We start from the raw sequence: 24,853 nt of genomic DNA on the forward strand, positions 1-24,853 counted from the left end.
TTTATTTAATTTTATCTGCTTATCACTCTAGTGCTGTTTATTCCACAAATGATTTACTCAAGTACACACTAAAAAAATGAAATATTTTATTTAGATAAATTAAACAGTTATGTTACATGATGACTTGTGCAGAACTCGGTAACTAAAATCAGCTTTAATTTACTCCATATACAGATCTAAAAAAGCCTCTGTACATTCCAAAATAGGTCCAACTTTATTCAAATAACGCCAACATTTCACTTATTGTACAGGAAAGGTCAGGTAAACTAAAATTAACAAAATGGTCCTTATACACCGTTGAGTCTAAAAATCTGAGTTTAGTAAATCTAAGTTTAAAAACAAATTAGCAGGCAAGAATAACACATATATGGAAACAAAACTACAAACAAAAATCACTGCAAACCAACTTGGTAATTCTTTACAATTATAGGACAGGTTAGAAAATGGGTTTTTAAGAATCCTGGACAGCAATTGGCTACCCCAGTGCAACGCTTTAGTACTAGTTTTTAACAAGAGAGTCCAGAGGCTCTCTTACGTCGCTATTCTCAACCAGGCATCTACAGCACTAAGTTAAGAGCATGAAAGTCAGAATGATTTTAAAAGCCCATTTAATAAAGTGATGCACCGTCTCTCCTGTCCCTTTCCCAATGCTTAGAAGCAACCTTTTTCAAACTTCCCCTGCTGCCAAAACCTCTGTCAAGTCCACTTCTCCATCTGCTCTCCCCAAGTAAACCCATCTCCTTAAACCCACCTCTGCTTCTCAGACTTAACCCTTTCCTGCTTGGGCTTCCACTAGCCAAGGTACAAGAAAGTTTCACTGGTATTTCTGTGGCAGCATCTTCCTTTAAGTACCGCATCCTAGTGACCATGGTTGAGCCTTTCTAGGGTAAGTAAAGAGTAACGACACTGGAATCCATGGAGTTAAGCACAGTGAGAGACTAGAATTTAGGATCCATGCATCTTCCATGAACTATCTATCCCACTGTTTCATTTTGGAAGAGCTGTTCTAGTTGTGGGGGGAAGCATTAAGTCTCATGGCTGACAGAACTTGATTAAAAAAGTCACACCAACTGTGGCTTGATTAGACTGTTAGATTTTTTGGCTTGATTTCCCACTAGTGCCAGGTGGTGCAAATGTAGACCAGCCACCAGTCATCTCACCCTGCTCAGAGCAAATCTAGGCAAGTGTTTAACATACCTGCAGCTACCAATGACCGGTCAACAGTAGTGTAGACAAGGTCTTTGGGCTATCAACAAAAGTCTGCTGGTGCCTTACCTAACAATCTAGGCCAGAACATGGATTGATAACATCAGCAGCAACTGAGAAGCCGTACAAGTCTCGAGCATTTGAATGCTGAGCAATACTTTGAGATTAGGATGGCTGCCTGCGGGCCAAAATTAAATGTAAAAAGAACTAGTTGGCAATGAACAATAATTCACTGTACTTTTAAATGACCCTATTTTGTTAAATTCCTTGTACGTGTCCACTCCATAATAATAGTAAGGCTGCAGACTTTGTGGCAATGCCAATTAATGACCTTAGAGATGGCACTATGTATCCAATATGCACATTAACCAAGGTTAACCAGCACCACAGAATAGTCTCATGTCTTAGTGCCTCAATAATTGATCAATTCAGTACCACTGCCATACACAGGACATAAAAATACTAGAGATTGGAAATGCATGCACTCTTTCCAGAGAGTTTTGAGTAAGATTTCTCATTACCACAGAAGAGCCCTGCAAACTTAAAACAAACTGCAACAAGGAAAACATTTAAAGTTGCGGTTATAGACAATTCTAAGTTTTACCTAAGTTTTGTTTCATACAAATAAGCCTTCCAAAAATACCGTGCAAATTCTGGCATACAACTATGATACAGAATGTACAAATAAAATACCAGAATGGTTATTTTTTATTGCTAGAATTTTTATTTGGTTAAGGGATTTATACAGAAGTGTATAAAAGGGGTGTGGAAACTGGTCAAAAGAAGCGAGTGTTGACTTCTACTTGCCTTAGAAGCCAGGTTATACTGCATTTCAAAACTTCACATCAATGAAAGCATCTCCCTGTTGGGCAAAGCAAACATGCCCAAAACAGGTCAGTAAAAGTGATGGTGAAACAGACTAGATAACCTAGGAAAGGGTTCCATTTTGCTAAACCTTTCACTGATTTGACTACTTCCAGAGAATATTTCCTTGCAAAATTATAAGCATCCCATTCAAAGTCACATAAAACTAACTATGAACAGACTTCCAGATAACCCATGTCAATAGACCATCGGTATATTTCACAGTCCACTAAATCAATATTCAAATGACCAAAAAAAAAAAAGAGCTATGAATTATGCTTGTGGCCAATGAAACAATTTGTATAAAGTTTAATTTGTCCCTGATCTGGCCTGAGGGAGACAACGTTCTGCAAAAGCCTTTCTGTATGTTCCAGAAAAAGTTTCTGGATATTGCGGTCTTCAAGTTGATTCATAATATTTATAGTATGAACATATTAGTATGGTCTTTTTGGGTGTGGATATTTGTTTCAAGGTCAAAGCAGTACCTATAGTAAAGAAAATTTATATTGCACTCATCAATAAAAAAATATATGTTGTACAATCTTACCCTGCACCTGCCTTTTGTCCCCCTTTGAATGAGAGGAATGCACAGTTGTCTAAGACCCTAAGAACTATGAACATTCATGAAGCAAGGAAACTGCATCCAAGTTCTCTTTATTGTAGGCTTTCCCATCCTGTTGGTGACACTGCAGCACAAAGAGGCTTGTTTAGAAACAAACTGCTCTTGGTCTCAGGTAGACTAATAACATGAAACAATATTAGAAGGAAGAAACTGGGAGTGTCAGAAGCTCTGTTAAAAATAACACCAACACCAGTCAGGGAGACCATTATCACACTTGTGAGCTTGCCAGGTACATGGAGCGTAATAGGGGTGCAAGTTACCTTGTCATGATGGCAGCCAGCAGCAGCTTCAGGGGACAAGCTTGCTTTAAACTAAGAGTCAATTAAAATGTTCCAATAGTTTCCCCCTTATAGCCACCCTCCTCCCACAAATTATAACCCTGGATGCAACAGAGTTAAAAGGAAACACTGAACTGGGTCATAAACAGCTACCTTACCTAGTCCCAGTCATGTCATTATTCTGATGGGCTCAGGATGTAAAACAAAACAATACATTTCTCACTCCTTGCCTCTTAAAATGAAAGCCCTCTGTAGGATGGCATGAGAAATCATGCCTTGCATCTGCCTCAGTTTGAACTCAAATACCATCCCTGGATGCACTGGCCATTTAAAATCCAAGTGGAAACTGAAATACCCTCTGCCTCCAGACTATCCTGCATTTTTATGGTTTAGAAACCAGCATGGTCATCAACACAGCCCTGAAAACGCCCCCCCCCTCCCTAAAATATGCATAATTTATTCTATTTCAAATATTTACAAGCAGAAAAGGCCTACCTTTAAAAGACAGATTTCTTCTGGCTCTATATAAAGTGCAGCTCTCTAATTTAAGGCAAATTTATGTGAAATATAAAACATGGGTTTTTGTCTCTATGTACACATGTTCCAATTTAAACACACGAATGCCCCTTAAAGGGAAAGAAAATGTTGGCTGATGATTCCTAACATAGTTTGAGTTTACGATCTTCCTGGAATTTTGAAGGAACTTCCTAACATTATGCTATAGATGAAACCCTTTAAAAAAAATCTTTAAATATATCCAAAGAATGCAAATTAAAAAGGTGGCAACGTGTACATAAAGTTAGCTCCAAATATTTGAAGGACGCTGGGCAAAGTGCAGACGTAGCTTTTGCAGTTTTCAGTAGCTATAGTAAAGTTCATCAATACTGCATTTCTAAATATTTATGCTATACACCTAAAGCTAATCTCAGTTCTGGTAATGAGTATTTTTCATCCCCGTCTGTATCAAATTCCTTATAGCTCTGTGGCTCTTGTATTGCCAAGCCAACCAGAGTTTGGAGATCTTCATAGGATAGCTTTCCACCAATGCCTTGATCTGTCTTTTCAAACAAATCCTGAAGATCTGCAAGAAGGACAAACAGTTTTAAGCAACAAGCACTTTAATTACACAATGTACAAGTTCTGCTCCTGTTTTACTACATTATATGGTCCCCTACAAGCCTGGAAAACTACATGAGGCTTTATAAGATGTTCTCTGTATACATACAGTAAGTTAAACACAAAGCATAAGCCAGTAATGATGAAAATTCAGAAAGCAAGTGTAAGCTCTGTTGAAGATGTGTAGATTTTATTTAGTTGGAATCCACTTTGTAAATCTGAACACAAAAGCATTTTATCGCTATTTCTAATAACCCACTCCCCCAACCAAACATTGATAAAAATATGCAGACTTAGTTTACCTTCCATGACAGAAGCCTTTGAACTAAAGTTTCTGTACTTGTTATGTAGATCATACGGAGGGACAAGTGTTGTTATTCTCTGCACATTTTCTGAAGCTAAAACATTATATTTTTGCCAACGTAAGAGTTGAAATAGTTCTATCCAAATACCAATTTGCTCCATCTTACAGCTATATCCTGTGCCCTTGACACCTTCCACTCCTCCTCTTATCCCTTCTCCCCCACCCTGTTTTCTGTATCTTTCATGATATACCTTACACTCAAAACATTTCTCCCATTTCATGCAAATACCCCTTCTCCTCCAAATCACTAAAGCACGTCTTCTTCCATCTATCCTTCCTTCTGTTGGACTTGTCAACATACTTTCTATACGTTCCATTTCCAGAACTACTGTCCCATATTCTGCCTCAGCTATGTTATTCCACAACTATTCATGGTCTGTTAGTCTGCACTTACAGGAAGTGTTTATGCAAATCAAAGGCAAACCGAGATGTACCTTTTATGGTGGCAATTCCTGGTATCGACAAGCGTCTTGGGTGTCCATTTCTCTCCATGTTGCCTCCAAGTGATCTTGATAAAAGTTTTGGAAGATTTGTAGGCTTTGATGTAGCAGTCTGCATTTTTCCACCTGTTAGAAGTTATTTTACATTAGTTTTATAAATTTTAACACAATTAAAATCAACAGCAATAGCCTGGGACAAGATAGACCAGTGGTACAAAGACTTTTTGCCTTACAAAAACTAGGTTCAAATGTACTATGGGGTGGTTTGCTAGTTTCAACATGTAACAAGATTTTGCTATATCTCACTACTAGTAGGGAGGCCCATTAGAGATTTAACTTCGAGAAACCGCAAGTAAGCAAACAAGCCATCCTATAGGATATATCACCTAAGTACATTTTGTAAAACAATTATGTGGTCTTAATACTTCATGCTATGCTAGGAAATATACATTAGTACACTGTGAAAAGAACAAACACTTGCAGTATGAGTGCACTTCAGGGCATATGCAGCTCTCTAGCTGAGGGGGTTAAAGAACAACATTTCCTAATGGCTAGATACCATAATTGTCCACTTCAGGGTTTCTTGCACCTTCCTCTAGGTGCTAAATTGTTTGGAGATCGGCCATTGGCCTGATTTGGCACGGCAATTCCTACGTAGGTCTCACTAACCCTCTTATCTCTTTCCCAGTAAGTGAGGGGAGCCTTTTTTTTGGAAGGAACTGTCAAGTTTACCAATTAGATGAGAATTAGCAAGGTTCTACTACAGTAAAGAGTGGCCATTTGACACACGTTTGGTATTCCTCAGGACCGGAATAGCAGAGATACTGAAGTGCAGTGCTACAGCTGTAACTCTTGTTGGCATTATGCTAAACTTTTAGAAGCACTAACGTTTATTGAAAAAGCAGTACACTTAATTCGGCTACTGAGCACCAATTAGTATTAAAATGATAAAATTACTATATGATAGTTTAACAGACCCTGATGATAAACAACATTTCATTCCATGCCTGTATTGCTTCTACATATTTATCTACATAAATGGAAATGCTACACAGCATAAGTGTAGGGGTCCTTCTAAGCACAATGGGAAACCTCACTTAATTTCTCCACGTTATATTTTGAACTCTAAGCAAGAGTTCTCTGTTTTAGTACCATCAATTTCTTACTATTTTAAAGAAGACTCATTCATTCATATTCATATCTTAAGAAAATATTAATTATTCACCTTTCTTACTTATTCTCTGAATTATACAATTACTACAATATTCCCACCTTTTATTGATGCCTCAAGAGATCTTTCATTTTCTGGCTTGCTTGTGAGAGCATTGATCAGCTGAAGCTTCTCTCTTAGTTTTGATACCTGAGGATCTACATTTTCAATTTTCTGCACAAAGCAACAGGAAAATATTTCTTAAAAGCAACCTTTCTTCACCAGGTACAGCACAGCAGGTAAAGAGAATTCACTTTACAACAGATCTGTAAACTTTTAGCCTACATACTTCCAGGCCAAGTAAGTTTTAGTTGATTAAGAAGGTAAAAAATCTTCAGGGAACTATATCCCAAAGTTTACTCCTGTGCAACCCATTAGTCTCTAATACCAGAACTTGAATCTAAAACAACTGGCAAAAATTTTTTGCATTATTTGTTTCTAAACAAACTTTTTCCCAGTGCTTTATTTACCACTATTTTGTATCTAAATTTAAGGTGTCTAATATATTGACTAAAGCCTCCATTTACTATATTTTCCCAATGTAACACGGAATAACTCACTGAATCTTAGGACATCTTGGGAATTATTTCATCCATCTGAACTCCTTTTAAGAGTATCTAAGTCAAGTTTTATCACATGGTCCCTTTCAAGCTCTTTGCTCAGTCTATCCATTCTCTGGCCCTTACTTCACAGACTGAACATGTAAATCAAGATTACGTAAAGTCACAAAAACAGGGTTACTGAAGGTATTTTTTCTTCAGCAAGCATCACTCAGATCACAGGTGTTTTTTTTTAAACCAGTGCACAAGCATTTTTTATGCGTGGTGTTGGTCCTGCTTTGAGCAGGGGATTGGATTAGATGACCTCCTGAAGTCTCTTCCAACCTTAATATTCTATGATTCAATGCATCCAACTACCCTCCAACACTATTTATATACTGAATACAAAGGAATAAACTGTTTTCCAGAAATAATAACTCCCACCCACAACACTTCAGCTGCTGTTACTTAATCAGAGTGTTCTTTTGTTTGTCTATTAGAGATGCTCCCAGTTAGTCTTTAGAGTTTGTTACTTGAGGGGGAAGGCTTTCACTGAGCCACAAAACATGCCAGGCTTGTCCTGATGTCTATTAGTAAGGAGTTGATGTGCCAAGGGCTGTCTGCCAAGAAGACCCAGCCCCTGGCCCCTCAGTCTCCATCAATGCTCCTTCAGTTGCAATATCCCAGTTGAATGCAGCTATCTTGGCAAGTTACAGAGGGAGATGTAGTTACTGGGAGCCTGGATCCTGCAGCTTTTACTCATGTGCATGCTGCTTCTGCAGATTTCAAGATGACAGGGTCTTACCCTATTACTAGTTTTACTTCCATCTTAACTCATTTACTGCACACATAATGTTGTGGGAAAGTTACTTTGCTACCTCATTGTCTTTGAAAATATGTATTAGTATCAGAGTGACCCAAATAAATGTGACTTAACATGACTAATAGCATGATCTACTAATCAACACTGATTTTAGTTTCCTCTACTTACCTTTGCATTCTGTGCTTTTTCTGTAGCAGTTTCATTCTCTGGTTGATCTTGACTTTCCACTTTTGGGGAGGTAGTTGTATTACCCACCTGAAGAAAAAGGTGAGAGTATTAGAGCTTAGACATTTGCTTAAAGTCTTCTGTAATGAAGATTGCTTCCTTCAAACTGGGCATGCATGTAGCAGTAAAACAGAATCAAACTTACAACAAGTATACACCAGAACCACATTAATATTAAGAGGTTAATTCTGGTTACCACACTATGTGAAACATATTTCTGCAGGATCTCCTGCATGGACTTGGCCACATGTTCTACTTTCCAATAAACCACCAAGACCCTGCAGATCAAGATGGGATTATGCAGTGTATTTAAATGCAAATTTCAAATATGGCATTGGAAATCTTACATTATGTAGTCCTAAAATTTAATTTCAGCCCTGAAATTTATCTGCATGGCTTAATGTTAATGAGACTTATACAATTAAATTCCTATACACTGTAGCATCAGCATACCCTTACTGTATAGCATACACTTGGAAAACCCTATCACAGAGGCAGTCCTAGGTAGGAGCATTCAGGGATTGGCCTAGATTCTCAATGGGGTGGTGGAAGAACGGTCTCTGTTTCAGTACACAACTGTTCTTAAGGTTGCCACTTAAGATACCTGAACAGCAGCTGAAACGTCCAACTTCCTTTAAAATCAAATATTAAGCCTCCCAAAGCATCAGCTTGACACATTTCCTTTATGTTAGCCAGTGGTTCTCAAACTTCGTTGCACTGCGACCCCTTCTGACAACAAAAATTACGACAGGACCCTGGAAAGGGGGACTAAAGCCTGAGCCCGAACCCCACCACCCGGGGTGGCGGGGGGCGAAGCCAGAGGTCTTCAGCCCCAGGCCGGGGGCTGTAACCTGAGCCCCGCCACCCAGGGGATTCGGCTTCAGCCCATCAATTCTAGCACCAGCCCTGGCAACCCCATTAAAATGGGGCTGTGACCCACTTTGGGGTCCCAACCCACAGTTTGAGAACCGCTGGCTTAGGCCATCCCCAGTGTAGTGAAAGGCCTCCCTAGTCTCTTGCAGACTAGGACTGCTACACAGGAAGCACCCTAGGCCACTCAAGTACCCTACAAGGCAAGTAGGCACCCATGGTCACTGAACACTTACCGCACTAGTGGACAAATTCGCTCTGTTTTCCAACGTATACACAGCAACCACAGAGTTTTCTAGCCATGTAACCCTTTGAGTTATATTACTGATTGCTGTATCCACACTTAGAAGCTTTAGATCATTGAGCTTTTGGTACGCCACTAAGGAAGCATTTATCTCTTCTACCTTGGCGTGCAGGAACTGGTTATCCTGAAATAAAAAGAGAATAAGTTGTGTTATCCCACTACTATTGTTTGGAAACACTGCCACAGCACTATTTCAGTTAATGAAACAGTGAGTGGCCCAGTTCAACCAAGAATCCTTCTCCAAAGGGCCTCAGAGCCACACGAACTACTGTGTATTTGGAATTGCCTGACAGTGAGGAAGACTAGAGTGAGTCACTTTAGCCTTTGCTGTTTGAAAATGGGATTTCCTAGTGCTAAAATTCATTGCTGCCAATGAATACTCTGATTACAACAGGTGCCATGCAGTTAACTGAAGTGAGCATTAACCTAATTTTCCAATGCAAGTTACCTTAGGCACAATACCAATTACTGTATTAGACAAAAAGCTTAAGCACTAGGCATTGTTCATACAGGGTTTACTTCTGAAGTTGGCACTGTTTGTATGAAAAATACAAACACTGGTTTCACTCCCATCCCAAGGTATTTCTGTCTAGTCATATGTCCAATTCACTCATTTTTCCAAAGCCCTGTTTCTGTACTTTATCACCTTCAGAATGACTCATCACCTGCCTCTCCCTCTCTTGCTCAAGCTGACAGGCAAGTACCTGACATTAAAGCCAGGTTCTATTTCAAGTCCTTAACTCATTAGTCACACTTCTACTACAAGATACACCCTTAACTTGTTCAACCACCATTTACTAAGCCTTTGCAGTACACTCACGTACATGGATTCTATTCAAGTTCAACCTTGACATGAACATACTTCATAGTATCATACTACAATATTGAAGAGCCTAAGGGAAAATATTAATTGTACTTTTACCCACTGCAATGCTGCTGGCATTTAATGGCAAAGCAATAAATACCTGTTTACAATTCTCCGTCTGATTTCTATTGCTAATTCTTGGACTGACAGTGGCGGAAAGTGAAGATACCTGTTTTTCTCCATTTTCTTTAATGTATTCATTCTGACAAAAGAAGCAGAAGTTGTAACAAAATATTTATTATTGCATCTATGAAACTCTTGAGGCTAGACAAAGATTGTAGACATAACTTCAGATATTTTACTAAAATATCTGCAAGAATTACACATTTTGAACCATAGGTTGGTTGTGCATGGAATATTTTAAGTATGCTAGTACAAAGCACAGTGTACTATTTCTGTTCCATTAAATAGGTAGGGTCCAGACGTACGTTTCACTAAAATAGTGGCCATACATCAGCCATTTTCCCTGTCACATGCAGCATTCAAAGTACACATGCACGTGATATACATTTCAGTTAAGAAAAATTATGAATGAACTGCATAGTTTCTTAGAATCAGCATCAATTATTTTCCAATACATAGCACAAAGAATCCCTGGTTGTCAGTGTTAGAGAGTTAACCCTGCTATAAAAGAAAAATAGGATTAGTAGAAGTGAACAAATCAATTAGCATTACGGTGTTCTTGAAGTGTTTCCTGCTGCAGCAGGAGAAGTTAGTTTACAAACGTTCCCACTGTGGCAGAAAGACTGAATGTTTAAAAGTAAATTAAGATTTCTAAAGGTTCAGCTATTTGAGAGCTTCAGCTGGGATTCGTGAACTTGTATTTCTTATGTATGCACCTTGATTTGGGCCATGGGCTTGTTCACTCCAGCACACTCCCAACACAACCACAATCTCAACTGCTCTCCAGTTGTTCTGAGAGCCACAATAAGTTGTACTTTGCAGCACGTAGGTGGCATAAAGCCCTCCTGAGACGGCCACACATAGTGGGCAACCACTATTTCCAGTCTTGCAAACCTACCGAGATTTTGGCCTCAAGAAAATATGCTCTCATTGCTGTAGAATGGATGTCACATGAAGGCTATTAGCTATTTTATTATACAAGCCAGCATCTTGCAGAGATCTTTAACTATTTATTATTTTTCAAGTTACACAGCACTTGGTAGAGTTCACATTAAGCTTTACTACAGATTATGTAGCTAATATTTAACTCTGTTAAATTAGTACTGTCCTTACCAAATCATTTTGGAGCCTCTCTGTGGTTTTCTTGTGTTCTTCTATCGCCGCCTGCATAGCCTCAACATTATGAGCAACACTGGTTAGAGTGCTACCAATAGTAGCTACGCTCTGAAAACAGAAATAGCAACCTAATAAATTTCCACTGTGCTCAACTGCGGAATCTGAAAGACCAACTTGCAAAACAATGTTTTATTAATTACATGCCACGCAGCCAGATTGCCAGAAACCTAAGTGATGAACTGGAGGATTCAGATTTGCATTTACAGACTATAATAGTTATTTTATCCTTAGTCTTTGCTCAAAATGTTTTGATGCCAACAAGGAAGATTAATATAACCTCCATCCACATGTACTCTTCCATTTTTCATGTGGGTGATTTAAGGGGATATATAGCGGCATGCTCCTCCTGCAGGAATCTAAGTATTCCTGGACAGTACTTAGATGAAAAGTAATGTAATTTTTCTGTGTGCAGTTTTAATATCAGCATCCCTACACCAAATATGAACCATTAATCTTCGCTTTTAAGCCCCATCATGGCCTGTTCTCCCTTGTATCCTATTAAGATGTTGACCCCATCTCCATTCTGCCAATGACCCCACTTTTTAGATTTTCAAACAAGCTTCTCCCAGGTAGCAACTCATACATAGGAGGAGGAGCTCCCTGTAAATATCCACTAAGGCACCTCATTATCCACCTTCAACTCTCAGGAAACTTGACCATTTTCTCCTCTTGTAAATCCCAATACAAGCATACAGCATACATCCCCCTCCACTCTTATGGAAGTCAGGACCCCAGCTGTCCTGCTGTAGCAACAGTGCCTTCACCACTTCCCCATAACCAGGTGCCCTGCTGCAGGGGGAACTCTGATACAGTAAAGGAATTCTTCAGGCTTGTTTAACAGTATAAAAAGGCTCCTCATTGCTTTCAGAGACATTAACTGCAATGGAGGAGGAGGCTTAAAATATTTTTAAATCCAATTTAGGGGGTAGTAGCAGTTTCCCTAGCAAACAAGGCAACACCCAAAGACAACAGTGAAGAAGCTCCACATATGCTTCTTTTCCACAAGAGTGTTCAAAAACATATAGTGAGGGGTGAAGGGACACCAAGCTTTAAGGTTAGAATTTCACCACTTTTTTAGTTTTCAAACCTAAAAACAATTTAAACAATTTTATTTAATTCCACATAGTGTTTTTCTAGCACTTTCTGTAAAAATAAAGTTAAGGCAAAATGTACTTCCTGGCAGGATTCCAATTTTACACTGCACTTACCAAATATAAGAGTGCAAGCAAGAGGATATCCGGGAGAAGAGTGAAAATGGATGCCACTATTTCTAATACCTTAGCTTAGGGCTGGAAATAGTGCCATTCATTAACCCAGTTCAGCTCCCAAAGTTCCATCAGACGGTCAGCTGGGCTTCAACTTTAGTGAGATATGGCCAAGCATCACTTGTTCCAGTATGAAATACAGCCTTGTCATTCAGCTCAAAAATGGAGCATTGCATGCTGTAACCTGTAGCCCTACAGACCACAGTTCTAGATTAAAATCGGTGGTGGTGAATCTGGGGAGACTGCAATCTTCTGTTTTATGCAAACTAGGTGCAGCCCTTGGGCTCCTAGAAAATTACTTTAAGACTTACCTCTGATATAATGCCTACAAAACAGAGTCTCCTGATCATGTCAAAACAGGTGACTATGAATATTCTCCTCTTCCCCTTCTTTCCCAATCCCTACACCTATCTCTAACCTCAATTAAAAAACAAAACCCCTACAATGTAACCAACCACGCTGTGCCAATTCTTCATTATATTAATTTGTTTGTATGTTGTATCCCCATCTTTGACCTTTACTCGGTGTCTGTAGACTGTAAGACTTCCACTTAGATACGGTCAGCACGATGGGGTTCCATCCGATCTGTAGCCTTTAGGTATTGCCGTAATAGAAATATTTCCTTCTAACAAAACTGCTAATGCGGACCTTGGGAAAGTTTAGGCAACCACTTGCTTAACCCAGGGAACAAGCCAGCTCCTCTTTTTGAAAGAAAATTCAGCTAAAGCGTGTGCCACAGAAACCACCAATATAATAGTTAAGTCCATGTACAGTTAACCTCTTGAAAGACTAGCTAGATGGAAACAAGTGTATCAACTGCCTGGAAATATTCTCTACAAGTTGAACCCTGCTCTCCAAGAACTCTGAGTACAAGAGGGGTGTGTGTTTGTTACCTTTAAAGAGTTAAAAGCAGTGAAAATTTAAAATAAAAAGTAGCTGAGATAGTTTTGCCTTGTATAATTCCAAAGATACTTTTACCAATCAATTTAAATTTAGTCAGCTAATAGCTTTATGAAAACCATTAACATAAAATGGCAGATCTGTACTTGGAAATTCTGATTTGTATGTGTACACTGACCACTTTTCATAATGAATTTCACTATGCACATACTGGAAACACAATACCCTGAGGGCTTTCATATTGTCACTTCAGCCTATTGGATAAATGACACTAAGTTTCTGCACTTCTACATGTTAATATAAAAATAAACCATTCAGAGAATTACACTACTTCTGAAGTTTAAGAAGGTTTTCCAAAAATGATCTGCTTCCATTTCCTACCAAAGAAAGCTAAATAAATATTGATTTAGGGTTGTAAGGGTTATAAAACAAAGCCAAGACTTTCATGTACATGTGAATGGAGGAAGATTACCAACGCAAATGGTAATATACATATAAAACCAACATAAAGATGTAACCATTTCACGAGAGATATATTAATCGTTTTACCAATTAAAATGCATCTAGAGAATTCTCAAACATATTCTAGATTGCATTAAGTAAGGATCACTGAGCGTGACACTAAAGGTGCTCCACTGAAATGAACACAAGCTAACAGTATTTCATAGAGGCATACGATCTTTGAGAGATTCTGGTAGTTACTGCTGTTTGCAGAAATATTTGGAAACTAGCCAATCAGCTACAGTTTAGAGTTAGTGTGATATTCACTAAAAGCCATATTTATAATACTTACCTTTTGAAGTTCCTCTACAGTAACAGGAAGAGTAATCAAGTCAGAAGCAGACTTGATGTTGGCTTTGAGGTGATTTACTGCTGATGTCAAAAACAATATCTAAAAAACAGAGAAAAGTATTTAGAATTAGTAAACACAGCAACTTTATTTCAATCTTCCCCCACCCCTAATGACGGACTTTAATTTATGACTGACATTCAACACATGCAACTGCTTGAGGCCATGTGTTTTTCTTGAAAGTGCACAGCCTAACCAGTCTTCACCACCAAGGAGATGTGGAATGGCTGATGTTTCTAACACTATTAATGCCATCTCATAAAACAAAACGCAAGAATTTAATCAGCCTGGGCCCTGCAAGTCACAGGAAAATCCTTACCACAAACCTTAGAATTTGCAAAAGAGAATTTGTGGTGTATATATCAGGTTAATTTCACTCTTTAGACTGCTTCTGTTTGGATGGATTGCTACCCTCCTTTACTATTCAGAATATCTATCTTCTCCTTCATATTAAATCTGCATACAAGACAGACATGGAAAGTCATTTTTGTGGTACTAACATCTGGTTAAATTATAATAATCAGGATTGGGAACTAGCATAAGAAACTGATCGTTTGGATGAGATACAAGTGCCTGAAAATAGGACCTATGAAGAAGTATCTTCTCTACTGTGTTACTTCATATCACTGACACCTGAAAAAGGAAAGAATCTTAATGCCTTTTTATTAATAGAAACTTTTTAAATGCAAAGCCTTAACAGAAGTGTCCAAACTGGATATTTTTGCACTTTCACTATTCAGTGAACTCTCAAATATGACATTGTACACCTTGATAATATTGTAAGATATTTTAAGTACTTTATTTTACTTGGCAGTCACCTGAAAAAGAAGAGCTAGAAAAGGATGGCCCAGTGGTTGGCATGCCAGCCTGGGATTGGGGAATCCCAGGTTCAATTCCAGCTCTGCCACAGACTTCCTGTGTGACCTTGGGCTTGTCACTCAGTCTGGGCCTCGGTTCACTATCTGTACAATGGGGATAAGTGCCCATCCTACTTCACAGGGGTGCTGAGAGGAGAAACACCTTAAAGATTGTGAGGGACTCTGATTCTAGTTTAAGGGGGGGGGGTGTCAAATTAACTAAGAAATAGAATACTACACTGAACACAACTGACATACAACTAATACTATAAGTTGGCCTATATAAGAGCTCTATTACATGAGACATCAGTACTACTCCTTACATTCCGTTTAAAACTTTGCTCTATTTGTAAGAATCATAGGAACTAAAGCCTATATATTTGTTTTCAACAACTTTTTTCAATTTGTATTTGCCCATTGCTATACAATTCATTTCCTTTAAGAGACCAACAAAATAAATGCACTATCATCTAGTTCCATATTGGTTAGCCTGCTTATTCACAGTATCTGATACAACAAAATGCTCAACTTTCCTGTCGGTCCTTCCCTTAATATGCGCTTCAAACAGCTACAAAAAAAGGGAGCTACATACATAACACACTGAAAAACTAAGTTATGAAAAGCAACAAAGAGTCCTGTGGCACCTTATAGACTAACGGATGTAAGTTCTGAAAGTAGAACTAAGAATTTGTGCAAAATAGTTCAGCTCAAAAATTAGTTACAAATAATGCACCAGAAGTTGAGTAATTAAAAAGATTAACTCATTCAAATTGGCTTATAAATATGATCTATGCAAGTTACAAAATTGCCAATTAGCAAGTAAAAATATTGACAAGTTGTGGTCATTTGCTAAACACATCACTTTAAAAGCAGTTTACACTTCTCTGCAGTTGAAGTGAACAAAGTACAAAGTCCTTCCATTCGACAATCCAGTTGTTAAACAGATAAATTCAGCCTGCTCCTGTAAAAATATATGCAGCTTCCCAAGCTGAGGAAAGGCATAGATACTGGTTTAGCAGGCTGGCAGTGACGGAAATTAGTAAATCCCTTGTATGTCTCCAAGTGGGAAGTTAGGCTGACTATCAGACTGGCCTGAAGTGGCCAGCTATAAAATAATTGAAAACTTGGAAGTGATTAGTGCCAAAGGGCCAAATTTAAAGGTATTTAGGTGCCTAAGGATGCAGATAGGTGCCTACGTGGACATTTAAAATTTAAAGACCCCAGAAGGCACCTATTTGCATTTTTAGGCACCTAAATACCTTTAAAAATCTGACTCAAAGTGAAGACTTTATCCAATGCTAAATTGTTTTTGAAAAAATCAGTTTCACTGACTGAATCTAAATCTCCATCTTGCCAACAAAAGGTACCTTTATCTTCACTAAGATTCTTATCTGCCAGTTTTATTAATAAACTATGATTAAAATTAGATAAAACTCAAAGGCTCAGATCCTCAGCTAGTATAAACTGGCTTAGTGCCATCGACTTCAATGGAGCTACAATTTATACCCGCTGAGAACTGACTCAGTTTTTTTAGTATGTTATATACTAATAGAGGCATTGAATTCTTTATTTGCCTTTGCAATACTATAAACAGGAGACAGATTGCAGTTTAGGTATCTTTCATCCCCCCAGCTTCTGATGTAATTAGGTATGCTAATTCCCACCTCCGACAGCCCCCTCACACTTGGGGCTGCCCTCATGTCAGGTATTTAGGCTAGGTCTACACTACAGCGGGGGTCCGACCTAAGATACGCAACTTCAGCTACGTGAATACCGTAGCTGAAATTGCGTATTTTAGGTCGGCTTACCTGGCTGTGAGGACGGGGGAAAGTCGACCGCTGCCGCACTGCCGCCGACTCCGCTGCCGCCTCTTGCCGCTGTGGATTTCCGGAGTCGACGGCAGAGCGATCAGGGATCGATTTTATCGCGTCTTCACTAGACGCGGTAAGTCGATCCCCGATAGACTGATTGCTACCCGCCGGATCGGCGGGTAGTGAAGACAAGCCCCTAGGGACAAGTTGCACAATTATCACTGTCACAAAGATGAAGCAATGTCTCCTTTAAACTTCCTCCCAGATGAATGATATTCAGTCACTATTTTTGATCCATTGTAATGTGCTCTGGTTGAGATTTTCAAAGCTAAGGCATTTTGCTGTGTATGTGCCATGAAAAAAATACAGGGAGTGGTGTCTGAATCCCTTAGTCAGCTTTGAAACTTTCAACCTACATCTACATAACTTCTCATATTAAGTCTTTAGAGAAGAGTGCTAGCATGTTTGTAAGTATCAGACAGTTCATTTTCATTCTTACTTCCATATGAAGTGTAAACACACAGTAAAGTCAAGAAGGCAGAGTTGATTTAAAACATTAATATTGAAAAATATTTTGTGAAATATTGTCAAACATTTGTTCCTATTACCTGTTTATTGATCTCAGTGATATTTATCCAAATTTTATTTAGTCCCATGTCTCCAGTCTCTATTTTCTCAAGGTGCTTTTGCTTATCAAGCAGATCTTCATTTAATTTGGGGATCTCTTGGAATGATGTTTTTTGGTAAGATTCCACTAAAAAAAGAAATGAAAAATTGAGTAATCCTGCAAAACAGACTAAGATGTGAAAATTATACAAGCTAAAACTCAAGTTGTAGCCAGTGACATCTACAGTAGTTGAAGAACATTGCAAGTAACATTCTCCACTGTATAATCCTCCTATATTCAGAATCAACCCAGAAATAGAGTGTTGATTTAAATTGATAGCCCCTGGCCCAACAGTATCCAACACATGATGCTTGGAGAATGCCAAAAATTAGAGAGTCTACTATGTTTGGCACTTTACAGTATCTTCATATTATGGTTATTTCTGATAATCTTTAGAATCTCTTCAGGTAGTCCAATCATTTTTCACTATTTTCTTATTACATCATAGTTGGGAGCATATACAATAACTAATGTAATAAAGAAACTGTGCAAAATGAGTAAGTGATGAGAACTGCCAGGAACTGTACTCTCACAGTAGCAGCATATGAAATTAACCCCAATCCCCAATTCAAACATACAGAGTGACTGCTGACTATGAAGAATATTCCAAAAAGATTAGGGTGATTTCATATCACTTGAAGGAACTTGGAGTACTGAACAGAGTAAGCTCCCTTTACAAAAAAATGCATGTACTTACACACTAAAAGTCTTCTTGTAAAACAAGTTGGCAAACAGAAAATTCCTTGACTAAAGAGAAATTTGTAAATAAAGAGTAAACAGCACACCTTTAAAGAAAGAATAGTGCAATGAATCCTGTGGATTTATGATCTACAGGAAAGCTACTTTTTTATTTAGAATTTAAGATGGGGATTTTTAAAAGGGCCCAAAGGAAAGTAAGTAAATTAAGAACAGCCACTCCCATTGACTTTATATGGTTCTCCAAGGAAAATAAATGTACTTGATTGCTATATGCTGTGCTGGGCTTCCTTAAAGCCCTAAAGGGTGGTAGCCCCACTACACTTCTGTTTTCTAGTCCCACACTTTCCTCATCCTGAAAGGCTGCTTCCCACGTTTAACGGCCTATTTTTTGGGCTCAAAAATATACCAATATTTAAGTAGCTTTTATAAAAAAAATAAATTACTTTTTATAACTTGTTTAAAACAAAAACATTTTTGGGTCCTGATCAAGGATTATAATAGATCTGTATGGACTCCTCAGGATCCAAACAGTGTTTTATTCAGAAGCTCTTATAGGTAAATCAGGTATTTATAAAATAGCTTTAGAAAGAAAGTAAATGTTTTTACCTAAACAGTCTGACAGAGTCCTTTACATTTCTATGCTTTTCACTTTAAGAGCTCACACTGAAATATGATGGCTTGTCCTCCCACTCCTACTTACAATTCCAGGAAACCCTGCAAAAGTTTTTCACATTAACGAATGCTACTGATTCCCCCACTTTCATGTGTTTATTATTATGCATTTAAGTGACCTATTTAAAGCCTGAATGATGCTTTGAAGATTAAGTACTATATAAATTCTAAGCATCACTACTGACAACTGACCTGAAACTGTCTTAGTGAAAGGCATAGTGTTATTGTAGTCATGTTGGTCCCAGGATATTCGAGACAAGGTGGGCGAGAGGTAATATATTTTATTGAACCAACCTGTGGTGATGCGAGACACAAGCTTTCAAGCTACACAGAGCTATTCTTCGGGTCTGGGAAAGGCATTCCAGGCATCACAGCTAAATACAAGGTGGAACAGATTCCTTGTTTTTAGCTGTGATGCTTGGAGTGCCTTTCCCAGACCCAAAGAAGAGTTCTGTGTAGCTCGAAAGTTTGTCTCTCGCATCAACACAAGTTGGTTCAATAAAAGTTATTACCTCACCAACCATGTCTCTTTAGTGAAAAGTTGTCAGATCAAATAGGTTTTTTTTTTTTTTTTTAAAGTTACACGAGATTTTTCATTTGAATTTTCTTAGTATCATACTGAAAAAAATCATAAGTATGAAATCCTTTTTCTTACACAAAGCTGCTTCAGACATCGATGGCAGAAATGATCGTGTCCACTTTGCATACAAGGTCAATTATAAAAAATACACCACCTACCATTTAAATCAAAAGGAAAACACTAATTAAGAGATGTTCATGTTATAAGAACATGCCCATAAAAATCTGTGTTTCTCTGTAATTATAACAAAAGTAAAGCAGAAGTGTTTTTGGTTATCAGAAGCAGTTTACTGAGCATACTCCCAATGCAACATCAGGAATGTACAATAGGAACAACAATGAGAAACTGTTAAAATAAAAATAAACCCCAACAGAACAAAAAGGAAAACTGGTCTTATAATTACAGCCCTTCATTGAGACTCAGGAGATCAGGGTTCAATTCCCAACCCTGCCAGGGCACCTCTGTGCCATCTGCAAAACGTGAATAATAATGTTTCCTCTCTCAGAATCGTCATCTGTCTTGTCTATTTCAATTGTTGGCTCCTTGAGGAAGGGACTGTCTTCTGTGTTTTTGTACATTGCGCCTAGTACAATATGGCCCAGAACTTGGCTGGGAACTTGAGGCACTACTGTAATACAAACAAACAGTAACAAGATAGTTCTGTATTTCTTGCCATGTGAGGGTTCATACGCTGATTTTCCAGCAATGTCCCTTTGGGGGGACAAGCTTAATTGTTTGAGGGAGGTCTATGCACAGGGATGTGATTTGATCGTGCTGCAACTGTGTCAACCTTGTATGAGTGAACAAAGCAAGACTCACACTAATAAGCAGAATGCCTCATGTAAACCTAAATTCCTCTAAGTACAGAATTATCAACTGACTATCAGTTTTAAACAAGAGATGAAGATAAATGAGAAAAATGGGTCCTGGAGTGAGCAATTTCAAATGAAAGTAATGAGTTACAGGTTTTAGAAAGATACACAGAAATAGCCAAAGTTGTACTAAAGCAGTACATAACCGGCAGCATTCAAAGTCTTGAAAAGAAGTTGAGTTATTTTAAAGCAGCCAAAGGGATTTTCACACATCTTCCATTAACTTTAATGAAAGATGTGTCAAAATCCCTTAAGACTACTTGGAAAGTTTGATTTTTATTTTTTTATTTTTTTTTTAAAAAACAGTGCTGCAATCATGTTAATCTTTAACAGTCCACAGACCATACACGTCTGGGTATTTTTGAGAACCATTTTCAGGTTTTGTTTCTAAGAAAGATGTATACAAATCTCCATAAAAACAAGTAGACAGTTGAGGTTCTGACCTTGTCTATCCAGACCTTGTCTTGTGACAATCTGAAGCACAGGATAGTATGTTATATTACGCACAGCTTACCTTCTCCCAACAGCTAGGGTAAAAAACAGCTAAGTTATTCAGTTTAAGAAGGTTGATATACTTACTAGTTCGAAATTTTTCCTTTAGTGCATCCAGATCTTCCTTGAGGGCAACCTGCATCCATACTAAGCCAACGCAAGCTACCACACAAGCAGCCAGAATGACAAAAGCACACAGTGGATAACAGAACTTGCAGCATCGCAGGTATTCTCCCCTGGGTAAAAGATCAAAAATTGATCATGAATCTGCAATGGGACATGTACAGCTATATTATAAGTGTAAGAAGATCTACGGTCAAGTTAACTTAACTGACAGCCTAACAAAACAGCAAGTTTGCTTCACTGGGGATAAGAATCAATGCAGTGCATTTCCAGGAGTAAACAGTGGGAGACGGTGAAAATCTGGTTTAAACGGTATTCATAGTAAAATGTATCCCTGAGACTGGAAACATGCTTCCTCCTCCATGATTAGTATAATTGTCATGCTTCTGTTCCAGAGTTTCCTGCTTTATTACAATAGAGTTACAATGCAAAATTCAAGTTTAATTGTTTGGAAAGTAATGTAGACTTAAAGGGTAGGACTTGATCAATTATTATGATTGACAAAAAACAGAAGCTATTTCAGATCTTTTCTACTAGTTGTATGAAGATGAATTCTTTCATACAGGACAACACAATTTATTTAAGAAAAACTTTCTAAAGATCATTTTGCCCTTACTGACTTTTACAAAATGAAAGATTCTAAAAATACATTAAATGAGTTACTTTAGAAGAGTTAAGGATCAATTTGTCATCAGACTACCTGGTAACAATCCTGTAAGGTTAGCTACTGTGGTCATCCAGTGATGTTGAGAGATGGAAGACAACCAAGGAAGGATGGAGGAACTTTTTTTTCCTCAGGAGAAACAGAAGATAATTCCCTGAGCATCAAAATAAAAGTGGTGTCTACAACTACAGTGGTTGGTGCATTAGAAACATGGAAGACAAAACCCTCTTCTGACAGAAGGGGATTCGTTCATTCAGAAACCAGATAGCTAGGTGTGTGACTAATCTGCCCAGTGGGTGCAGAAGTGTCAGATTCCAGGAAGAAGATAAGCAGTTTTTAAAAATGGGAAGAAGCCAGTGACAGCCTTACATAACACCACCAGCAACTTAGAAAACTGAAGAGCTGAGTCTTGGATGTAAATATAAATTAGAAAGACCTGTCAGTGCCTGTGTGAGAGCTTTATCTGAAATGTCACCAGCCAGATAATGTCAGCTAGACATGGGTAATGAGTTACGCATGGATACAAAAACAGTCTAATATAGACACATGGAAGAAAGGATGGGATGAAGGTTATTAGAGGCAGCCTACTCTTTTGGAAACAGAAATTATGCAGGAAGAATGATCTCCACCTTAACCACAAGGGAATCATGCTGCTGACAATTAAGACTTATTTTGTGTGTTTGAGAAGAGAGACGTAAAGAAGGGGTTGAAACTAGGAGTCCAGGAACCAGATATATTAAGGGTAGAAAATGAGCAACTGAAATCACTGATGCCAAGTAGAACAAAGACGGAAGTAACTAGGATCAGGTAAGGGGTAGGACAGATGGGAAACAGGGAACAACAAACTCAATAGGGCAACAATAGTGTCTCAACAAAAGAGTGCATAAACCCCTTTTTATCTTAAAGGGTTAATCCTCATATGTCAGAACCTGACGAAACCAGGTGATAAGACCAAGTTACCCTCACAGCCCAGAACTAGCTCCCCTATTACACCTATCCTACCGTGTAGCTCATAACCTTGATCCCCTCCCAAATTGTACTTCCAGTTCCTCTCCCTTATTACATCCACTCTATGCCCCCCCCGCTCTTAACCTTCTTAAGCCCCCGCCACACCCAATGTATAACATCTAAAACAACCCTCAGCCCCCCTTATCACACCAACTAATCCTCTGCTCCAACCACATTCCAACTCATCCCCGCTCCCTTCCAACATACAACCAGCTCCCCCCCAGCCCCACACCTCTAATGCCCCAACCCCCCAGCCCCGCCCCACTTCCCTCCCCCAGCCCCACACCTCTAATGCCCCAACCCCCCATCTCAACTCCCCCAGCCCCGCCCCACTTCCCTCCCCAACCCCTCCCCTCTAATGCCCCCAACTCCTCCCAGCCCCACCCGTTCCCTCTAGTCCCCCAACCCAACTCCCCACAGCCCCGCCCCGCCCCCAGCTCCCCCCGGACCCCCACGTCCCCTAAATATAACCCAGCTTCCTCCTCCCAGACCCCCCCCAGACCCGGCGCCCCCTGACCCAGCCGGGGCTCACTTGGCGAAGCGGGAGCGGGTGCCCGGCGTCCCGAACTCGTCCTCGTCGCCCTCGGAGCTAGACTCGGAGTCGGAGGCGGGCGGCTCGGTGCGCAGCAGCCGGTGGCCCGACCCCTTCTTGGGCAGCTTCTTCCTGCGGCCGTCCCCGGCCAGGCCGATGAGCGCGTTGAGCTCCTTGCGCTTCTTCATCCTCTTGTGCGGGGTCAGCGGGGCCCCGGCGGCGGGGGGCGCCGGGGGCTGGTACCCGACTCCCAGCACCGCCGCCGGGCCCCGGCTCTCCAGCTTGGGGCGGCTCCGCGCCCGCAGGAGGAGCCCCCCGGGGGGCGTCGGGCGGGAGCCGAGCGCGGCCGGGTGGGGGAGGTCGGTGCCTTCCTGGCCGGGCGGCGGGAGCGCGGGGCCGGTCTCAGCGAAGGGGGGGCGGGGTCGGTCCCTGGCCGGGCGGTTCGGTGTCCGGGTCTCCGGGCCCCGCTCTCAGCGGGGCCTCGCTCCTTGGGGCTGCGCTCGGGGCCGCTGCCGCTTCCTCCCCGCTGCCGCCGCCTGGGCCATGGCTGCTCCCTCCGCCGCCGAGAAGGGGGCGGCCGCCGCCGCTCCGCTTCCCTCAGCCCCAGCCCGGCCCCACCTGCCAGTAAGGGCCGCTCCCATTGGCCAGCGGCGTCCGCCTCGCCCCGCCCGGCCGGAGGGGGGGAGGATCATTAAAGGGCCAGCAGCACCGTCTGGCGAGTTAGCGGGGGGGGGGAGGGAAGTGGAAGGTTCCAGTCCGGCTCGCGGCAGGCCTAAGTGGTATCTCCCATCTGACGGGCTGTCTAAGGGGGACTCTAGGCCGTATCCAATGGCAACGTCTGTCTGACTCAAACTGTTTGCCACCTTTATGGATAGTGGCTCTCCAGTCAGCTCTGCCTGGGGCCCTGGCTTTGGAGTTATCAATCTCTACGCTGCTTGAGGGTGTCTTCGATGCCTGTCCATTGACCACCCTTCCGGCGCTTTCCCAGCTCCCGCTCACCATCCAACACTTTTGGGGGGGCGTCGATCATTGCCCATTCTGATAACAGGACTTCTCCATCTCAGCTGATCATGGCTGGTTGGTTTTGCTCTTTCACGGAGGTTAACGTTTCGGACTGTGTCGTGCCAGTGGACCTTCCCCACAGAGCAGAGACGGCGCATGGGAAACTTGGGAAGATGGGACTCAGTCCACCCCTTGTCACACAATCTCTCGCTAGAGTTAGGGGGCCCAGGGACTGGGCTCAGGGTGGTATAGTTTGGCTGCACTTCCACAGCGGCTTATGCCAAGTCTCACGGAATGGCTCTCGCTGCCGTACCTGCTCTGTGGAGAAATGGAGGGTTTCCGGCTCCGCCTGCCGTGTGGTTTTGCGTGCCTGTGCTAAACTCACAAGAGCAATGCATGTTTTCTAAAGTGAATTAGATTTAAAGCCTTTCAGAGCAGCAGGTAGATTCGAGCCAGCGTTACAGAGTTATTGGGTTACATTTCACTTGCACTAAGAGTAGCTGTTGCTCATAAGAAGTACATAATGACATGATGCGTTTACATGCATCTGACGAAGTGGGGATTCACCCACGAAAGCTTATGCTCCAATACATCTGTTAGTCTTAAAGGTGCCACAGGACTCTCTGTTGCTTTTTACAGATCCAGACTAACACGGCTCCCCCTCTGATAATGACACGATTTAATCTTTTCTCTTAGCTACCCTCAGAGACAGCCCATGCCTGGAGGGGTGGAGCAGCAGAGGGAGGGCAGACAGGTTCAGCAACGAGTGTGAGCATGCTCAGTGCAAGCCAAGCAGCAAATCTGGGGAGGGGGGAACATGACCCCGGATGCCTC

General features: G+C 40.6%; 1 protein-coding gene across 1 annotated transcript; it reads right to left on the minus strand.

Annotated features, from left to right (window-relative positions):
- Positions 1-93: 93 nt before the first annotated feature.
- On the minus strand, positions 94-23,223 carry EFCAB14 (EF-hand calcium binding domain 14). Its single transcript, XM_065409213.1, has 11 exons — positions 23,018-23,223; positions 20,778-20,926; positions 17,317-17,462; positions 13,984-14,082; positions 10,963-11,073; positions 9,827-9,928; positions 8,794-8,985; positions 7,631-7,717; positions 6,163-6,274; positions 4,885-5,016; positions 94-4,051 (listed from the first exon to the last, which is right to left on the minus strand). Exons 1-11 carry the CDS (start codon positions 23,203-23,205, stop codon positions 3,876-3,878), a joined length of 1,494 nt encoding a protein of 497 aa, XP_065265285.1. The 5' UTR covers positions 23,206-23,223; the 3' UTR covers positions 94-3,875.
- Between the last annotated feature and the right edge of the window lie 1,630 nt (positions 23,224-24,853).

Source organism: Emys orbicularis, chromosome 8 (genome assembly GCF_028017835.1).
Source record: "Emys orbicularis isolate rEmyOrb1 chromosome 8, rEmyOrb1.hap1, whole genome shotgun sequence".
NCBI classification, from domain to species: domain Eukaryota; kingdom Metazoa; phylum Chordata; order Testudines; family Emydidae; genus Emys; species Emys orbicularis.

Coding starts and splice junctions, on each gene's coding strand:
- EFCAB14 (XM_065409213.1), bottom strand. CDS start 23,205: ATGAAGAAGCGCAAGGAGCTCAACGCGCTCATCGGCCTGGCCGGGGAC. Junction 20,927..23,017: donor ACCCGCTCCCGCTTCGCCAA/GTGAGCCCCGGC, acceptor TCTTTTACCCAG/GGGAGAATACCTGCGATGCT. Junction 7,718..8,793: donor CGAATTTGTCCACTAGTGCG/GTAAGTGTTCAG, acceptor CTTTTTCTTCAG/GTGGGTAATACAACTACCTC.